The sequence below is a fragment of the Rutilus rutilus genome (genome assembly GCF_951802725.1).
Source record: "Rutilus rutilus genome assembly, chromosome: 24".
NCBI lineage: Eukaryota > Metazoa > Chordata > Actinopteri > Cypriniformes > Leuciscidae > Rutilus > Rutilus rutilus.
In genome coordinates this window covers 14553636-14575147 of record NC_140228.1, presented here as the reverse complement: position 1 = coordinate 14575147, position 21512 = coordinate 14553636, and the positions used below count along the sequence as shown (strand labels likewise).

At 36.3% G+C, this 21512-nt stretch overlaps 1 protein-coding gene across 2 annotated transcripts in view; it reads left to right on the top strand.

Moving 5' to 3' along the window:
• cUnh8orf34 (chromosome Un C8orf34 homolog) overlaps positions 1-21512 on the top strand; it is a 96106-nt gene that overhangs the window by 62850 nt on the left and 11744 nt on the right. Inside the window, exons 8-12 of one of the 2 annotated variants that reach the window (XM_084399142.1) lie at positions 351-486; positions 6445-6521; positions 7547-7654; positions 7875-7948; positions 19870-19999. In XM_084399142.1, coding sequence (XP_084255268.1) covers positions 351-486; positions 6445-6521; positions 7547-7654; positions 7875-7948; positions 19870-19999 — 525 coding nt within the window. The remainder of the gene's footprint in view (positions 1-350; positions 487-6444; positions 6522-7546; positions 7655-7874; positions 7949-19869; positions 20000-21512) is intronic. The other variant, XM_084399143.1, reaches the window with a different exon arrangement.

Sequence of the window (21512 nt, the reverse complement as noted above, 5' to 3'; positions counted from 1 at the left end):
ATCTCTCTTCATGTATTTTCTCTCCTCTACTTTCCTTCTCTTAGTCTGTTTGTAATGCCAGTGTTAAGGAAGCCAGCTAGTGAATTTTCTGATTAAGTTAAAATTGTATAATAATTGTTGTTGCTGTTGTTGTTTTATCGATATTAAAATAATAACATTAAAATACAAAAATAATTTAAATAATATAAACGTATTAATTGTATTATTAAAAACAATAGGTTAATTTTAAAATGTTTATTATTTTTTTACACAGACATCATCAGGATCTTTCAGACTCCAAACAAAATCAATAGCCAGTCTAGTTAAAATCATCCTCTCTCTCTCTCTCTCTCTCTCTCTCTCTCTTTCAGAGGATCTGGATGACCTGCGAATGGAGGGGGTCACTGGCCTGTTGCCGTCTGGCAGTAAGTTCAGCCAGGGCCGCAGCTCCTACTGTTCAGAACCCCAGGCCAAAGTCACTCTCAACATCTGCTCAAGGTGTGCAAGGTAAATATTTGCACAGCTCAATATTTACCAACAGCTCTACTCTACTCAATGACTTCACCAGACCACTAGAACGTGTGAGGGTTGCCAATTCTCCAAACCTCCATTTAACATGTCAAGCGGTACACACAATGTGAACAATGTCATCATCAGGTCCACACTAGAATGCACTGCCATATATCTCAGTCAAGTCACGAGTCACGTATCCTGACCTCTGTTTGCTGAGAGGCCGCAACCAAACCCCTTATAGCCGGATATGAGGGCCACACGCAGCATTCCAACAATCTAGAGTTAAAGCTCTGAGAGCTAAAGGTGAATGACTACATGCTGCGGTAATGCACAACATTCATCTTACTGAGGTGACTATGAGATGTGCAGTTATCTTAAGACTCCACATCTGGGTGTTTCTTCAGCTATGCCCTTTGGATTTTTTTGAAAATAGACGCTCTTAAAACACACTTTTCATACTCTCACTATAGTTTAATTAATTTGGCTATGAAAAATGGCTATCTGTGAAAGAAGAATTTATTTATTTTTTTTAAAGTCAGGAACATTTCCAACACAGTGTGTTTTGCAAAACGTTTCAAATCATTTAGGATTCCTAAATAAACACAATTAAATAATGTGTTCACACTTTTTGCATTATCTGACACCTTGACTGAAAAGGATGCAATGTGAAAAAAATTTGTTAAAAAATCTCACTGACCCCAAACTTTTGAACGATAGTGTTTATAAATAATTTTCATACAATAAAAATATGAAATGGTTTGTTTATTTCTCTTTGTTTAGATGAAAATATTTTTTAACATGTAATAACGGTTTTAAAAGGCAAAAGGCACTTAAAAAAGTAGCAGAAATAATTTCCCCCAAAATTTCAAATCTGTTAAATAAAGGTGCACTGTGTAATTTTTAGCAGCATCTAGTGGTGAGGTTGCGAATTGCAACCAACAGAAGTTACGGTGGCCGACAGGAAAATGCCGTCTGACACAGCAGAGAGTAGCCAGTTAAGCAATGAGGTTTCTTTACAAAGATAAATTAAGAAATTAGGTTCACTTAATTATTCAGTAAAACGATAAGTTATTGCGAATATTATAGTTACTTGTTCATCATTGTGTCAGTGTTTTATTCGCTGACTTTAGCTAGCTTCTTTGCACAAAGAACAACAGTGACAAAACACGTTTGTCTGTTTAGGGCTACTGTAGTAACATGTTGGCGCACTTCAGTGTAAGTGGTTCACACCACTGAAAACAGTTATGTAATATGATTGACATTTCTGACAACAGATCCTCATAAATATTACACAATGCACCTTTAAATAAAAATTTCCCCAGGACATGAAAGTGTCCAAAGTTGAAGAAACATCTGTGGATGAGAGAAAGCATGCATATCTTAAAAGCATTATAGAAATCTGATTGTATTCATAATACTCACACAGAGATAATCTTCATTATCACTTGTTTTCTGTTTTTATTTCCTGTTTTGTAGTTTGTGGCTGGGCAAAATGATCACATTTCACACTGTTGGCTGCGATAGGGTGACTCCGATGCCAGGCTCTGATAAAAAGAATCTGCTGGTTTAGATGGCTGCCACGCTCCTATTGCCCCACATTTGTTTTGTTTGGCTTTGTCTTTTGTGCTTTTCATTTCTGCTCCATATCAGATTCACCACGGATACTTTAGACATTCTTCACAGAACACGAGATGCCGAACATCTTCTCGCTGTAGGTTTGCTGAACGCTTATCACGAGATCACTGTTTGTTTGCTGACTGTTTATCACATTGATGTGGAAGTTCATTTGTTTATATCACAGGTTAAAAGTGCAAGATTGTGGATACGGCCACCCTGCTTACATATTTTGTTGATCTTTTACTCCACATTAGTCATATCCGTTTCATGAACGAATCAATCTTTTGTCTCTGATCTTCACAAAAACTGATCAATTCAGTCAAACTGAATCAGTGATTCACTAACTGGCCCTAAGTGTCAGTTTTTACACCTGGAATCTCTTCAGTACCGTATAGACTTGCCTATAGACTTGCCAAACAGCAGCAGCTCCTGTATATAACGTGAGGAAACTGATGCCCATCTCTCTAAGTTTTTCCTTCTCCATTTCTTTGCCTGGGCATGCGGCTACTTGGAGGACGCAGGCAGCATTCTTCACATTTTCTTAGGCTCAGACTTAGGAATCCTTTTATCTGGACATTTATCTCAAGTGGTCAATGAGTGAAGAACATCATACTTAACAGCAGTCTGGAAAGTCCGGACGTTAGACAGTCAAAAATTGTAACATTATACTTAAGCCCTTCAAGGTTATTCAGTGGATTCACTGATTTATTGGTGGTGTCTATATGGGCAATAATCTAAACGCCAGTTCTATTCTAAATTAACAAAATTATAAAAATACACTACAGTGCATACATTTGGAGTTGGTATTTTTTTATGTTTTTGAAAGAAGTCTCTATGGAAGCTTATTTCCGCCACATATTATATCTCCGAGTTTATATCTCACAATTCTAACTTTATATCTTGCAATTGCGACTTTATATCAAGCAATTCTGACTTTTTTCTCACAATTCTGACTTTATAACTCGCAATTGTGACTTTATATCACGCAATTCTGAAAAAGGTTAGGGTTAGATATAAACTCACAATTGCTAGAAAAAAGTCTGAATTGTGAGATGAAAAGTCGCAATTACCTTTTTACTTTTTTTACTTTTACACGGGCTGTTACGGAAACAAGCCTCCTTAAGTCTCCTATACTCAGGCTGCATTTATTTGATCAAAAAATATAGTAATACCAGTAAACAGACATTATTACAATTTGAAACAACCATTTTCTATTTAAATGTTCTCACACAAGGCAATATGCCTGCAAACCTCAGTCAAAATGAAGCTTAAACTGTGTAAAACTTGTGTTCTTAGCCTTACTAAATCTTCTGCAGTGATCCACTGACCTATAGTGCACCACTGTCGGAAAGGTCATGGGATTTATTCCTTATCTGCTCGCGTCTGTCCTCTTAATGTGATGGATGAGGTGGTAGACTACAGCCACACATGCTTAGGAAAACAGCTCATCTTGAAGTAGCACAATCACTCTACAATTTCATCTGCTCCTTTAAATGGCTACAAATATGACACTTCTGTAATACATATAGGAGTAAATGAATGAAAAAGTGCATCTGATCCAGTTCAGGACAGGATTGGATACTGTAAAAGTCCAAATGTTATAATTTCTATGGTGTGATGTTTATAAGAGTATGGGAATGCATCCAAGTTCTGACTCCTCTCTCCTATTATGAGGGGACTGACTCGATCAAGCACGGTTGTGTGAGTCACTGAACATCATTATTTTAATTACTCATTCAAAAATTATGCTGTACGAAAATGAACTGCTCAGATGGTGGGCTAAACCAGATCTGTTTTTTCTCAGTGGCTTCTCTACATATGAGAAAGAATGAAGGGGAAAAATTTGAGGGAGAAAGTTGTTCCACAAAAGTGAACAGAAACTTCAATGAACTGGCAGGTAAAGCAGTGAAAAGAGAAGGGGTTGTTTTCTTTTGTCATCATGCTTATTAACTGTCCTGATTGCTTACAGGAAAAGGCATGCAATAGCAATGCTGAGAAATGTGAAATGAATCAAGCCTATCATTTGGTAACTATAGCATTTGGTGATTTACAGTTCTGAAGTGAAACCGCTCCAAAATAATAGTTTGAGAATACGCCATTGTTTAAGAAGAAGGTATGACAATTACCGTGCTGTAGGTCTTCATTTTCCAGTCCTCTGGGGAATTTGTGAGACTTAAATGTTTTAAATCACATGATATGATCCTGGCCACACAACACTGCTTTAGTTTGTTTTCACTGTTCTATCATTGTTTGTTACTTTGGTTTCTAACTAGTTTCACACTTGTTCCTTGTTTTGTTAATTATCATTCACTGTGTATATAAGCCTTTAGTTTTCCCATTTCTGTGTTCGTCATCGTCAATGTTTAATGTGTAGTTGCTTTGTTTATTCTCTGTGTTCGTTAAAGTATCTAGTATCCGTTCTTCCAGCATTCATTAGATTAAGCCACACAGCGTAATTGTGACAAATAGAGGACTGGGACAAATAGCTTCCAAAAATGGCAAATAAACACAACATCAAAACAGCAGTCCATTTAACTCATTCATATTGTGATTCTTCTAAAGTCATAAGATGGATTAGTGAAAGGAACAGACTGAAATGAAAGCCCTCTTACCCTCTGCCACAATTCTAAATCTTTGGGTGATTTGAATATGCATCTTAAACAAATTTAAGTTAGTTCTCCCAATCAATTTTTCATCCTCATGTTGTTCCAAAACCATAAGATCTTCATCTTTGAAACCCAATATTTGTCCCTCCATTGAAAGTTTATTCACCCAGAACTCTGACTCTTCAACACGTTCATAAAAAGATTGTAAAATATATCAACTGTTTAATTTAAGTCTTCTAAAGAGACACAATAGGCTAGTTGCACGTGGCCACCATTTTGGATTTCGGATCAGCGAGTGTGCGCTTAGACACTTCCGGTTTCGCATTACGCCCGGTGCAGGGAGCCGGAGAAAGCCGAAATGTGTCTTTTATAGTTGTTTATAGAATCATTTATCACTTAAAATACTACTAAGATCCATATTACTATCACACGAGCCAATGGCATAGTCAGATTAATGAATGAAATACAACTGTTCACGAACAGAAGATTGTATTTGACTCATGCTGCATACGCATACGCATTGACAATTATGCCTACTGTAAATATAGAGTTACAACTACGATTAGAGTTGTTTGCATATGCACCGTGAACATTCACACTTTTGCCCTGTGATTGGCTAATAAATTTCATAATGCGAAACCGGAAGTGTCTAAGCGCACACTCGCTGATCCGAAATCCAAAATGGCGGCCACGTGCAACTAGCCTATTGCTTTTTATGATGAACATATTTAATTTAGGCTTTTATTCAAAAATAAACATTGAACAGTGAATGTATCACTCAAATCTGGTAAACGGAAGCTCAACCTACAAACCTACTTGCTTAACCAATTAACACCATATTCGAGTGCTCTTTGTACATTTGCTGATCACTGTTTATATGTGAATAAAAGCCTAACTGAAATCTCATGTCTCTTCAGAAGACTTATTTTACGATCTCTATATGAACGTTTTGAACCGTCAAAATTTTGGATGAATGGACTTTCAATGGAAGGACAGAAATCTCTCAGAAAAATATCTTCATCTGTGTTTGAAGATGACCGAATGTCTTATGGGTTTGGAATTACTTGAGAGGGAGTTACTGTTGACAGAATAAAAAATTTGGGGTGATCTTAATTTTTTGTAGATTGACAGCACCTGTTTACTATTCACTTTCATTTTATGTAAAGAGCAGTATCAAATTGTGTTTTAGAATGACATGTGTGTGATTAAATAATGAGAGAACTTTCATTTTTGGAATGGACTGCTCCTTTAAGAACAAAGCCTCTTTAGGAAAGCTCCTAATCCTAGCATCCTCTGAGATAGGGCATCATAATTGATGGGTGTTTGAGACAGCTGCACTGTTTGGCGATTAGTAGATTGTTGTCAGGTCTCAAGCGTTCCCCTATGTTACGCTCTGTCTACATTCCAGCCTGCCCATATCCTCATCCTCCCCTGATAGTGATAAGACAAATAGACTGCTTTGGCATGGTCTCATCACCTTATATGAATAGAGACTCACTGTCTCCACTTGTTCTCATCTAGCAACGACACTGGGTAAAAATAGAGATTTTATTTGATACTGATCCATTACACAGTGTTCTTTCATAGCCTCAGCAGAGAGTTTGCTCTGAATGGAGAACATGATAGTATTATCACTGTTATCTTTCACAGCTATCATAACTGTGGGGAGAAATGCAAGCCACTTATTTGAAATTAAAGCCTTTAATGCTCAATTTTTTTTATTTTTTAGGCTTCAAGGGGACAGTCTAACTGCAAGGCCTGAAGAGGAACCCCATGTCCCGGAGCAAGCCGTGCCAGAAATACCTTGTAAGTACCTACAGTCATCGCTTAAATTCATGGGGCCTGTGGACAACATTTTTTTTTAATGGGATATAAAGCCACACAAAAGACCAATTCTGTCCAAAAAGAAAATATACTGTGCTTTTGCACTTTATATACACTACCATTCAAAAGTTTGGAATAATTAAATGTTTTAAATATTTTTGAAAGATGTCTCTAAGGTTCACCAAGGCTGCATTTATTGGATCAAATACAGTAAAAATAGAAATATTATTAAAATTTATCTTTAAAGATATTTTTTCATTTTCTAATTTAATGTAATATAATCCTTAAAACATTAAGGGTTGTTGATGAATAGAAAGTTCACTGAACAGCATTTATCTGACATTGTCACAGTTTGTTTTCATTAGTGACATGTTTTCCTTTGTGACAGACATCTTTTATAACAATATAAAATGTCTTTACTGTCACTTTTGATCAATTTAATGCATCCTTGATGAGTAAGAGGACTAATTTCATCTTCTTTGTCTTTTTTTAAACTTACTTACCCCACATTTTTTGAATAGTAGTGTATCACAGTTTCCACAAAAATATTAAGCAGCACAACTGTTTTCAACATTGAACACCAAATCAACATTAGAATGATTTCTGAAGGATCATGTGACTTTGAAGACTGGAGTAATGATGCTGAAAATTCATCTCATTGGATAGCATAAGTTTATTCCAAACTTTTATAAACTATTATAAATACTGCTTATTTATTAAAGGCGAAAGGCCAAATTTTTTACAAACATTTTATCAATTTTTTTATATTTTTTAAATGTATTTTTTGCATTTTTTTAATTTATCTTTATTTATTTATTTATTTATTATTATTATTATTATTATTATTATTTATCATTATTATTATTATTGTTTTTTTTTTAATTACATTGTAAATATACTAGTTCTTTTTTTAGTTTATATTATCTTTTTATTATTATCTTTTCATTTACATTTTTTTTTTTTATATATAAACTTTCTTAAGGACTTTAGTTGGCCTCTCTCGACAGGGCCGTGTAAGTACCTCACAAGCAAGACCGTAGAAAACCCCACCCTGCTTTTCTCCTCTCAGACGATCCCCTTAAATCACAGGTCATATCCAGAAAGAGCAGATTCATGTGAGTACTGTATCATGTTATGGAGTCTGCTGAAAGGAGCGGGCTGTTAAAAATTAGTTTTTTTGTTTGGGATTCACTCACTCTTACTGAGGAGAAATGTAATCTATCCTTTGTCTCTTGGGGGGCCCTTTTGGTGCTGTTACCGGAGTGTGGGAGCGTATTGTGAGAGAGTGTGTGTGTGTGGTAAAGGCCTTATTGTGTTTTTGTTCTTCTGGATCAGGTCCATTACCTGCGGTGACAGAAACCCTGACAGCAGCAGAAGATCTGCAGACGGCCTCTCAGGTGACAGGACCGGTAGGTGATCCTCACACAGCAAAACTGTTCATTATATCACTTTCCCCAAGTCATTAATGTCTTCAGCATCATTTCCATTGTGAACGCTGTCAGAGGGACAGTTAAAACCACTTACATCGTTCTCCAGGGAGGACCGGCCCCAGCGTGACTTGACTATTTGTCTCCATGCTTGTCAAGCTAGAGGGGACTCTTACCTAGCCAAACAATGAATAAGAGCTTATCATGTGTAAAAGGTACATTGTGTTTGATTAAGGAGTTATTAAAAAGGTGCCGGTTTGGATGAACACAATCTTGGCTGTTTACCTGGTGAGAAAGCACGCAAGACTTGCGTTCTTCTCGCAGAGTATCGTGTTGTTGATGGAAAAGTGTTCGTTTACATTCGAGAGAGAGGTCAATGAGGACACCTGTGTTATAGAAATCCCCCATTCCATCAAATCTGTCAGCAACAGCCACCAGAGACCAGAACAGACTTCCAACATGGAACACAATAACAGGAGTCTGGAACCGTTCACACAGGACACACAGCTCTGGTGTTCAAAGACAGCTGAGAAGAACACAGGGGTCTTGAGTCTGTCTGTCTGTTCATTTATCCATCTATCCAAGTGCCTCTATCTGTCTGTCTATCTATCTGTCCGTCCGTCCGTCTATCTATCTGTCATTTTATTTATCTGTACATTTATCTGTCTGTCTGTCTGTCGTTCTGTTTATACATCTGTCTGTACATCTATCTATCTATCTATCTATCTATCTATCTATCTATCTATCTATCTATCTATCTATCTATCTATCTATCTATCTATCTATCTATCTATCTATCTATCTATCTATTTATACATCTGTCTGTCTATCTATCTCTATCTATCTATCTATCTCTATCTATGTGTCTGTCTGTCTGTCGTTCTATTTATACATCTGTCTGTCTATCTATCTATCTATCTATCTATCTATCTATCTATCTATCTCTATCTATGTGTCTGTCTGTCTGTCGTTCTATTTATACATCTGTCTGTCTATCTATCTATCTATCTATCTATCTATCTATCTATCTATCTATCTATCTATCTATCTCTATCTATGTGTCTGTCTGTCTGTCGTTCTATTTATACATCTGTCTGTCTATCTATCTATCTATCTATCTATCTATCTATCTATCTATCTATCTATCTATCTATCTATCTATCTATCTATCTATCTATGTGTCTGTCTGTCTGTCGTTCTATCTATCTGTCTATCTATCTATCTATCTATCTATATATATATCTATGTGTCTGTCTGTCTGTCGTTCTATCTATCTATCTATCTATCTATCTATCTATCTATCTATCTATCTATCTATCTATCTATCTATCTATCTATCTATGTGTCTGTCTGTCGTTCTATTTATACATCTGTCTGTCCGTCTATCTATCTATCTATCTATCTATCTATCTATCTATCTATCTATCTATCTATCTATCTATCTATCTATCTATCTATCTATCTGTGTTTGTCTGTCTGTCTGTCTGTTCTATTTATCTATCCATCTGTTTCTGTCAGTCTGTCTGTCGTTCTATTTATACGATAAATTTATGTTTCTATCTCTCTGTCTGTCTGTCTGTCGTTCTGTTTATACTTCTGTCTATGTCTGTCATTCTATTTATCTATCCATCTATGTGTCTGTCTGTTGTTCTATTTGTCTATCTGTCCATGTGTCTGTCTGTCTATCATTCTATTTATCCATCTGTCTCTGTCTATCTGTCTGTCTGCCATTCTATTTATTTGTACATCTATCTGTGTCTGTCTATCTGTCGTTTTATTTATACATCTGTGTGTCCGTTTGTCATTCTATTTATCTATCTGTCTATGTATCTATCTGTTTGTCTGTCATTCTATCAGTCATTCTTTAGTTATGTCTATTGTTCTGTCTATCAATCAATTCTGCATCCTGTGAACTCCCTCAGTTTGAATTCAAATTGAGGAGTTGAATTGGATTTAAAGCATTCTCAATTCAGTTCTGGCAGGCTCACAACCCTGGTATTTAGTACTCTACAACTGCACTGACTACCGTGTCCTTGCCATGTATGATTGTAGCCATTGAAAAACAATTAATAGACAGCTCAGACCTTCGTGAACAACCTATCGCCTTGTATTCTGTGTCTGACTCTCAGAATCTCATGGGAATTGAACTGTATAGAGGTTTCTGTCACTACAGCAACCCCAAACTCCTTATAACCCATAATGAAGTGGTTATTTTTCTATCAGCAGCAGAACAGAGAGTGCAGCTATAATTACAGAGGAAAAGTGTTGGAAAAATCCTCTTTAGGAATCGCTGGCTGAGTCGTGTGTGGAGCTTATGGGCTGAGCACTCCAGACAGAGTGGCAACACCAGGCGCGTGAGGCTTCTTCTTCGTCGCCCAGTGGGGACACCCAAGGAGCATTCGCTGCCCTGAGAAACCACACCACAGAGTAAACAATGCCGTCCGGACACCGTATAGGGCCTCACACGCACTTAGGTCTGCTTTCTCATTCACACAGAAACACGCTCTTTACTTTGGCGTGCATTTTTAAGACCTGTCTGTCTTTCTGAAAGGGAAAAAAAGAAAGAGAGAGACAGAGAAAGTGTGAAAGGAGGCCCCATCGTCTATAGATTAAACCGTGCCAGTTAGCTAAGAGCGAGGCGGCTAATGTTTCCCACATGGAGCGGCGAGTGTGAAAGGATCAGATCACCTACTGCTGCTTTTTAAAGCTTAATGTGGTTGTTTTCTGGTTAATTGCTTATTTTGGGCTCTATTTGAAAGGCAAATGCGATTTGTCTCCCTAATAGCTTATTACTTTAACTGGTCCTCAGGGGTTCTCTCGTCTTGCCGCCCAGAATGGCACGGAAAACAAAACGTAATACTTTTATGAGCTGAGTCACATCTTTGGACAACAATAGTCATGGGCACTGTATCTGTGCTCTCCTCCGTGCTGTAACACGTGTTCTTAGCCCCAGAAATTATGGTCACGATGGGCAGAGCTGCTTATGGTCTCCACCTTGGAGGAATTTAGTTTGGTTGTTGGCCTTTGGACAACCTGTAATTTTTTATTTAATTTTTTTATCTGTTTTTATGATTTGTATAATCTGTTAATATAATGAATGTTATACTAACTTATGCATTATATTATTTTATATATTTTTTTATTTTATCTTATTTATTCTTATACAAAGCATTACATATACTATAGCATTAAATATTTCGTTGCTGTTGTACAGAATAATAAAACATTAACAACTAAACAAATTAATTTAATTAAGATATATTTTATTATTATATAAATGCTAATTACTATTATAAAATAATAAAATAATACTAAAATTTATTTTAAAAATGCAATATTATATTTTGAGTAGGGCTTTTATTTTTTTATATTTTCAGTAGCTTAAAAATTATCAAATGAATTATATGCTTAACAACTAATTACTAATTACCCCAAATAATGGTTTTTTTTTAAGACATTACATTATTATATAGGCAGTGGTTAATTCTGCTCAGTCTGGCATGAATCACAGTGAATTAATGTGATATATTTATATTGCACTATTAAGTAGTTGTACTGTAGTCAGAAAAATATCCGATTTTTTTTTTGAAATAATTATTCATTCTACCATGTGCCAGTCAATTTAGACTATAATTCTGCTTTGTTTTCATTAATGAGCATCAGATGGTAGAATTTAATGAAACCTCTTGAGCCTGATCTGGATGTTTGAGAAAGTGATTGAGAAGGAAATAGTTTATGTTTTTCTGCATATGCTAATTACGTCTATGTAACATAATGTCGGTATTACTGAAAGATTTGTTTATGTATGGCTAGAAAATCAGGATGTGTGTTTTCTTTTTTCCTACGGGCTTCACTTTTTGTTGTGACAGCCTCCCACCTTGGCAGATCCGAAATGTTTCAACCTCAACCTTTTCTTTTAATTTTGGCCTTCTTGTAATGTAATCCATCGCACATTAATGGGTCCCTCTCATGTGGTTTCCGGTCTTGATTGTCTTAGTACTGGGGTGATATAAAAAAAAAACAGACTTGAGGATAGTTTGCTTTGACTGTGTGAGCTAAAACGGTAAAGTTTAGAAATGGCTGTGCATTGGCTTTCCTGATCTTTCTGATTAGACCTGCTCATTTATAACATGGAAGAATGTAGTTATTCTTGACACAGACATCATCTGTGTCATTAAACATTTTTGCATGAAGAAAAATCCCCCTTTCCCCACATTTCTGGTTCTGGATTTGTTGTTCCAGTCCTCTAAACTGCAGTGTGAATTTACCTCCATGTCTAATTATACCTCTGATATACAGTGGGGTCCAAAAGTCTGAATCCAGAGTATTCTGGTATTCAAAGACTAATTTAAACCTGAAAATTAACTAGGATTTTGAAAAATTTAGGATGTCAACTCTCAAATTAAAGCAAAAGGGGGCAAATCACATACTAAGAAACTCAAATTTAAATTTACTTTCATTTATTTCGCTCAAATTTTGATTCTGGTAATATAACTTTGGTCACACTATATATTAGGTGTCTTTAACTACTATGTACTTACATAATAAAAAAAAAGTACAATGTACTTATTGTGTTCATGATTTTGTATAGCAAAACACTTGTGCTGCTATTGAGGTGGGATATGGGTAATATTATGGACAGGTTTGGGGTTTAGTTTAAGTTTAAGGTTGAGTTAAAAAGTAAGGGAAGGATCAACATAACTTGTAATGAAAAAGGTTGCATCAAATTAGAAAAAGCTACATTTCACTTGAGGTCATCAGACTTTTGTACCCCACTCTATAGGCTTGTGCAAACATGACCACAAGCAACATACCACATTAATATGGTCCGTGCATATTAATGTGCAACAAATTATTTTGTCAATTGGATTTTTATTTCATTTTTTAGATTAGATAAATGAAAGCAAATTACTCACATTCAATGGACCCCAAACTCAAAGCATGTCATCTCATCTAGTACAACTGAAAGCTAGTGATTCATTCTTTAGCCAAAAAGTCTGTGATTGACTGCTCACAAAGGCACTTTTTGCGATCCTTATCTTATTTGAAGGGCTTATACTTCTTAAACATTTTCTTTAGCTCTTAGAATTATGTCAGTATGAAGATGCTCATTCTATTTGCATCTGTGTTTTTAGTGGTCTGTACTGTATAACAACCGCTCTTACTTTAGGAAGAATTGTAAATTAAATCTTTACTCATATCGTCAGGTGAAAATGAGGAAACTGTGTCAGGTGTCTGTAAAATGCTTTTCGGGACTCTGTTATGCAGTCAATTTTTATTCACTTAAAGGGACAGGTCACCCAAAAAAATGTACAAAAACTAAAAATCACCCAAACCTTAAAATTCTATTGTCATTTACTCACTTCCATAGTATTTTTTTTCTCCATACTATGGAGGTCAGTGGGGCCCATCAACTGTTTGGTTACCTATATTCTTCAAAAAAATCTTCTTTTGTGTTCAGCAGAAGAATAATGCATACATGTTTGGGACAACTTGAGTAAATGATGTCCGAATTTTCATTTTTGGAAAGTTTTGGATAGTTTTCAACTATGTCTATAAGTCAATTTGGACAATTTGAAGAAAACGGTGTTGTGTTATTATTATTTTGTTGAGTGAAATGGCAGGGGTGGCCCCAATTTATTCTTCTCTTTGGGGTCCCTGAGCTCGTATGGGGGTCTGAGACCCTGCAGCTCCGCTTCAATTCAAACACTGAATGTAATTCAGGCAATTTATGAGATATATGCCAGAGGAGCTGACAGACTCTCCCATATATTCCGCTGAGGCATCTGGTTCATGTTTTTCGCTCATTACAAATTTCTGAAATGTTGTCCAGCTAACATAATATAGTGATAGCATTAACAAATTTTTCAGCAGACCTCTAGTCTAGAACAAAGATATTTGTCAGGCAAGATGCAGAAAAACACACTCCTAAATGTCACACACCTGAATAAAGCCTGTTATTGAAAATATACATTATTCACTGTCTGGATGCTTGTTTTTCAGCATGGTTCACATGTTTGACTTTGTTATAAACAAATTATTCAGAAGTGAACTGGTTGAATGAAGTCATTTCAACAGGTTATGTGTGGTTTGTGTGAGCTCTGTGGGCTCATGTTGTTTTCACATGTAATCCAGGTGCACACAGTATGTCATGCTGTAGGGCCCTTCTCCTGTGGTTTAGGGGTTTAGAGTTTAATCAGATAATAAATTTGTTATTGTCCATTTCCCTTTTGATTTTGGCACAGTGCCTGTGAACATACATAATATGGGTTTGCATGCTGCCAACTCAAGTAGATTTAATAAACCTTTGTGTTAGACTTCATTTCCGTCTGTTGTGCACTCTATCATAACAATAGGGGAGGTTATCTTGTGTATTTGTGTATGAATTAAATCTGTTATTGCTGAAATTATATTTGATTTTGTCAATGGAATCCAACTTCCATATAATCAAAGACAAAATCAAATATAATTTCAGCGTACAATGGATGTACACAGATGTTTCAAGTAGCTTTTAAGAGATGCAGCTCTTTGTTTTACCCCTATTATCAAACGTGATTTATGCACTTAATTTAAAAAGTAAATACAAAAAAAAACAATACAAAAAAAAGAGTTCATTGAAAGTAAAATTTTGAGTTAAGACAATGAAGGAAATTGGTTAAAATATTGTGTTCTCTTGACCACATTATCTAAGTTGATTTGACAAAAGAAAAAAAGTTACATATTATCGTCAAAATTTAAATATTACATGGTTAACTGAAATAGTTTTGAGTAAGTTCGTAATAATTAATAAGTTAAGTTAGTAAATTAACCCTTTGGTCACTGGAACGTACGATCACCAGTGTGATTAGAACGTTCAGTGCATCACGTGATCAAATTCAAACGTGCTTTCGTGTGTTGGCTGGCGCTGTTCCAGAGACGGACGCGCTCATCGCTTGTCATATATCTCAACTATTCAGTGTTTTCAACCACATAATCTTTATTTTAAGTTTCAGACATTTAAATATACATAAGTACTAGCAAAACATACATTTATAGTTTGTTAAATACACACTGATGTCTATGGAAGCGGCAATAATAGTCCTTTCTATTATAATTTGACAACGTGTTGTATTCAAATCAGATACACATTGTATAGGTAACTATATAGTTTACTCTATTCTTCTCCCATTTCACCAGCCACTTGCTTTCATGTATTTTGGGAGAAGATGGGTGAAAACGTGATGTAAATCTGACTCCCATTTTCTGAATTGCGGTGCAGACTAACATGGCTGTGCCCATCACGCATTATAGATCAGCTAACATGATCATTATAAAGATTATTAAATGACAAATCACATTCACTTAAATATATTGGAGAATTGGAATCTCAGATATATAGTTAGTATATAGTTAATAAGTTTCTGAATATTTTGAATCAAAAAGGAAAAACAAACACACATAGCCTGATCTATATAATATATAGTCTCAAATATACTGTATAATCAAACTATCATAATAGTGTACGGTAACACAATAGTTTGATGGTATAAATAGAAATTATATATACGTAGCTTTGCAACTACTTGTCAAGTAGACTGTAGACTATTAGTAGACTGTTTGCTTAATATCTGAACCCTAATACCCGAAACCCTAACCTTACAGTCTACCAATACACTAATGAGAGTTAGCTGACATGTAATTGCAAAGTTACTTATAGTTAGTAGAATGTCTAAACTGGACCATCAAAAATTGAAATAGAATTATTTAAACTTAATTTTTTTTTACTAATACAAATTACAAATTTAATACAATTTAAACAAAAAATGTAATGAAAACTTAAAATAAAGCTAATTCAAAATAGTAATACAAAGTATAATAGTATATAAATAATGTTAAAATTGCAAATCTGACCTTCTTTTCACAGATTTTGAACTCAAAGAAAAAGCAAAAAAGAAAGAGAAATAAAATATTGGACTGTTTTATGAACATTTTTCATCTCTTACATCCAGCAAACAAACAGTGGAACATGCTTTCAACTGGTTTTAGCAGCCCAGCCCAGAGGGATTGAGGAAATGCTGTCGGTGGTGTTTGCTTCCTTGTGCTGGGGTGGGCCACCGCTCTTTATTGCGACTCTCTTTCCTTGTGGCAGGTCGGTGTGGGCAGAACACAAGCCTCAGCGCTCTGTGTACATGCTAAACATCACTGTGGCTTGAGCCTGCGGCCTCCAACATGGCCGTAAAGAGCCAGCACACACAGATGTGACAGCAGGCAATGAGCCATGGCAATGTTGTCCCTGTGCAGTAAATAGACACAGGCAAGAATCGCAATGGCAAATGAAAATCCTCGACTTTCCCTCGTGGTTTTTGAACCTGCTTCCAATGATCTGGACTTTTCTGAACAATTATAGTGGCGTTTGATGTTCATAAGAGAAACTCTGCAGCTTTAATAGCCTGTTTAATGGCCTTTGAGAGTGAAGTGTTGTGCTTTTCCTGTGAGGATTGAGGTGAATGGTGGATCAGTCGGCAGTAGTTCAGGCTAGGATTCTGAACACGAGCACAAACGCACAGTGTGAGTACTTAAAATGCGAACGGTGGTAAAGTGGTCCCATATTTATCCTCAATCTGCATTTCATTTCTGAAGCAATTGGATCCATGTTTGTGAGTGGACGGAATCCCCATTAAAAGTGGTCGCAAGCTTTGGTGGACCAGTCGGATTGCTCTTAATCCACAATTACTCATTCCAAATGTAAAACAGCTTTTGTTTAACCAGTACATAGCTTGTCTCTGATCGGTTCACAAGAAATGTATTTGTTGAAACTAGTTTGACTCATTCTGTTCCGAGTCTCACGCAAACATCAGGATCAATAAAGACAAATGCCATTGTAAACCACAGTCGTGCTGAAGGGAACAGCTTTACGCTTCCCAAGTATTGCTTCAGTTAACAAGTATCTAAGATCTACTATGGGTTTGTAGAACCAATAAACCACAAGAGAAAGGATTAGGCCAATAAGGCAGAATCAGAAATGAATCATCCTTGAATATTAATGCTGACATGCATCTCTTAACAGCAACCTCATAGTTTATGAAATTGTTTCTGTTAACTGCCATTCATATTTATTTGTTTTTACTGTAAATGTAGATGCTTGTCTATAAAGACACGTCAAAACATTTGTGAGGGAAGAGTTTTCTTCCCGGCATGTTTGGATAAATGTCGCCTTGAGGGCTTGTGTGTTGAAAGTTTGTTTCGTTGGGTTTGGAGATCCTCTGTAGAGTTAAAGTGAGTGTGTGTGTGTGTTGTATGCTTGTCCTCTATCTTTATGTTGGACATGACCTGATTTTGCCCTGTTTAAAGTAATAGTGCATTATTGGCCAGGAAGCCGGAATCACAGATTTTGTTTAGATGTACAGTATGTATCTTTGGTTTTTGGAGAAAGATACACTTCCATGTTTGTTTACATCGTTAGTTGTTATATGTGAGTAGTGGAAATCCATCCATCCATCTACCAGTTCCATCCCAGGGATGGCCTACTTCGGTCCTCCTGCAGAGTTTAGCTCCAACCCTAGTCAAACACACCTGAACAAGTTAATCAAAGGCCTGGTCCCAAATTGCACACTTCATATGCACTTATGGTCTTGTGGGCTTACAATGGCCGGCGTGTGCGCGTGATCGTGAAGTCCACGAGACCTTAGGGTGTTCCATTTGTCATTTTAGGTTTCAGAACCTTTGCAGTCAATATGCGCCCTCAATGCGCACTTTGGCCCAGTCCACACTGAAGCAAGCTTAGCAGCAGACTTCTTCCTGACAGTTAAAGCGGCATTATGTCACAAAAGTACGGACCCGTAGGAAGACTGCAAGTGTTTAGGGTGCCATTTGGGACAGGACCAATGTCTTCAGGAGTACTAGAAAGCTACACGGCAGGTGAGTTTTTATCAGGTTGGAGCGAAACTCTGCAGGACAGTGGCCCTCCAGGACCGAAGTTGCCCATCCATGTATTGGATGGATGGATGGATGGATGGACAGTCCAATACACGTTTTACACTCAATGAAAATGTCCAAAAAGTACATGTAGGATATTATTTTTAAAAGTAATTGGTTCATGTAACACTCTGTATAAAAAAAAAAAAAAAAACATTTCAATGTTTTCATGTGGTTTAAATGTAGAGGTCAACATCTTGAGGCTTTAAATTAATAAAGCCTCTAGAAAATAAAATAAACAGTTTAGAAGCAGAGACACACAGCCAGTCTAGATACTGGTGTCATGTGTTTATTATGTTGATTTGTCTGCTGTCATAACCAGTGAAAAATTAACATTTTACCTCTCAATGCTGTTTCTTCCTGATTTTGATGTAAATATTTATTTTTAAAAAAATTATTTCTGAGAATACTGCAGTGGAGATTGGAAACAGTATAAACGCCTCTTAAGTATGAAGTATGAATGCGTCAACGAGCATAAACAAGGCATCACGCACAGTTGTGCTAAACGCCTGTCTTTTACACCCTGTTTTTTAAATTACACTGACTTCTCAAGTCCATCTGTTCTCCTTGGGGCGTAGAGGATGTGTATGAAAAATATCTTCTGCAGATCTGCCTAGATTTTTTAAGCTGTTGCAACCAAGAACAAACCAGAACCAGCATAGAAGGTGGAAGCGAAGGACTTCAGACGTCTTCAGTGTGATGTAGGAGGTGGTCAGGCCTGAGCTGCATATTGACTTGCCCTCATTAATGTTCTGCACAACAAATATTTCCTGACGCAGATGGGTGTATGTGTTTACTGGGTAAATGTGATATGATCTAACAAGGTTTTGACTCATATCGTTATGCTGTCCCTTTGTACCAAACAAAATTCTTCATCTAATGCTTTAAGAAAGATTACGTCTTGCAGCTTGCTAGTCTAATTTAGCTTCTGAAAGTTTAACTTTTCCCTAAAATTGTTCTTTGCTCTTTCTCTATTCATTCTACTTGTGGCTTTGGACGCCTATCATTCACAAAGCTGTACATCCCTTATTTGTGCTAAGATATGTAGCCTATATGCTAATTTATTAAATAATTGGGCTTATTTAATGATGCTACCAGTAAGAACTTAATATTTTAGTTTTGTTTACTATAACATGTCTTACCTTGTGTAAATCCCCCAGATTTTCTCAGAAGAACAACACAAAAACATGTTTCACAGTGCATGACACGCAGTTGTCAGTAGTTAGGCTAACTGGATAGCCTGCTAGCTAGGCTAAATGTTGTTTTTAAGCTCTTAACCTCTGATACCTAATACCTAATGTTACCTTTAATAAGAAGAGGTTAAAAAAATAAGACTATTTATCGTGTGTGTGTGTTTGTGTGTGTGTGTGTGATGGCATATGTGGTTAAGTGTCCAGCTGTTACAACATTTAAAATTTGTATCCTGTAAACCAGACTTGTGTTTGGAATAAAATCAGTGTTTGTTACGTTGCTTGGCAAGCATGTTCGCAATAAGCTAAATCATTACAAACCAATGTGAATTTGATTAATCTATTGTTTGTATATCATCGGTTTGTTCTCCATAGTCTTGAATTGAAAGGCTGTAGTCTTAATTCCCCCAAACCGCAAGTTTATTATCATGAAACACACTAATAGTAGGATCTCTATGCTGCCCGTCGTCATCCGTTCTCGGATCCCTTGAGTTTATTGATTGTTACTTCAAAATCCTTTAACCACTACTGAGCGTCTAGCGCAGTGTTCACAAATAAAAGTTCAGTCCTTGCCGCCATCCAGACTTTCATCCCAAAGAACTGTGGTTTTCAATGTTTTTCTAATTTCTCTTAAAAAAATAATTGGCCCTCATTATAACAGATATGGCACAGTGTTGTAACCATAAGTAGTATGTAAAAAAGGAGTGAAATTCAAAGCTAATGTGACTGTACTGTTTCTTGTGTGTGTGTGTGCTGTAGCGTCACCCTGTCTGGGCATCGGATGTGAAGCCGATCAGAGGCACGAGCCCCCAGACGCCCAGACGTGCTCTGCAACTCCAGGACTCGCTTTTCTCCAAAGAACTGGAGAACATGGGCAAACATCTTGCCGGTAGGTTTTTAACACACAGACACCCACACACATATAAAACAGGCCACCTTTCCATTACAGTCTGACACTGTCAAAGGCCACACATGTGAGAATCTGCATGCGAACACAAAGATGAAGGCGTCTGATTGGCTAATTGAAAGCTGATCCAACTATTAAAATGTTGTGGAAAATGGTGACCATCTTTGATTCATTTAACAATGCCACCGCTGCACTAGCTTGTTAGCATCGCTGTGAAGTGACAAATATCTGTCTGTAGATGATCAAACTCAGCCGGTGGTTTGATCTCGCAGGCCACTGTTAGACGTTGCGTGTGTGTGTGTCCGCGACACTCGTTCGTTTGGTAACCGCTTGAAAGCATTGGCCAAAACCAAAGGCACAAACAGTACAAAACTCCAACATGTGTCGCACAGTTGCTTGTTTACGCATGTACTGTTTTTTTATTTCGATTCACTATCGTACACTGAATACATTTGAAACATATTAAGTATTTAAGAAGGGAACTTTCACTAACTCATCAGGGCAACAGCTGTGTGGATGTGTGTGGATGTGGGAGGTTGACATTTAAACACAAAAAGTTAACAACCAAACTAGACACGAACTTGTAGCTTTTGCACGCATATTTGGCTAATCGGAAAATAATATAATTGTAACTTTAAATTTGTTAATTCATTATTTTATTTCACTATTTGTTAATTCATTGTTTTATTTTTGTTTGAAAAAAAGAAAACAGAGATTAAAACATTAATAATCTATTTAGAAATGTTTTTCATATATTTTCATTTGTCTTATGCAAAGTTTTATATATATTTGTAAGAAGGTTATTTTGTGCTTTGGGGGGAAAGAAAAAGAAAAACGAGTTGTATATGAGTTAGCCGGCTGTTCATGCTGTTATGCCGATCATTCCCATTAAAGAAAGAAACGTGAATTGTTTTATTTTTGTTACCCACAGTGAAGAGACTGGAGTGTTCACAGATACGGTCTCAGAAAAGAATGGTTACATTGATTTAGATTTTTCACCTAGAACTGTTAATTCAACGTGATATTTAAAGGGATAGTTCACCCAAAAATGAAAATGCTGTCCTCATTTACTCACCCTCATGTTGTTCCAAACCTGTATGATTTCCTTTCTTCTGCTGAACACAAAAGAAGATATTTTAAAGAAGGTTGGTAATTAAACAGTTGCTGGTCCCCATTGACTTCCATAGTATTTTTTTTTCCTACTATGGAAGTCAATGGGGTCCATCAGTCGTTTGGTTACCGACTTTCTTCAAAATATCTTCTTTTGTGTTCAGCAGAAGAAAGAAACTCATACAGGTTTGGAACAACATGAGGGTGAGTAAATGAGGACAGCATTTTCATTTTTGGGTGAACTATCCCTTTAAAATAGTGTCATGAACCTGATCCATCGTTAAATTCCCTAACAGGAAATACGAAAACGCGTCCAGTCCTTGGACTGATTTCTATTGACTACTAAAGACATTTTTGTAAATAACTCCCAATGATGACATGTCTT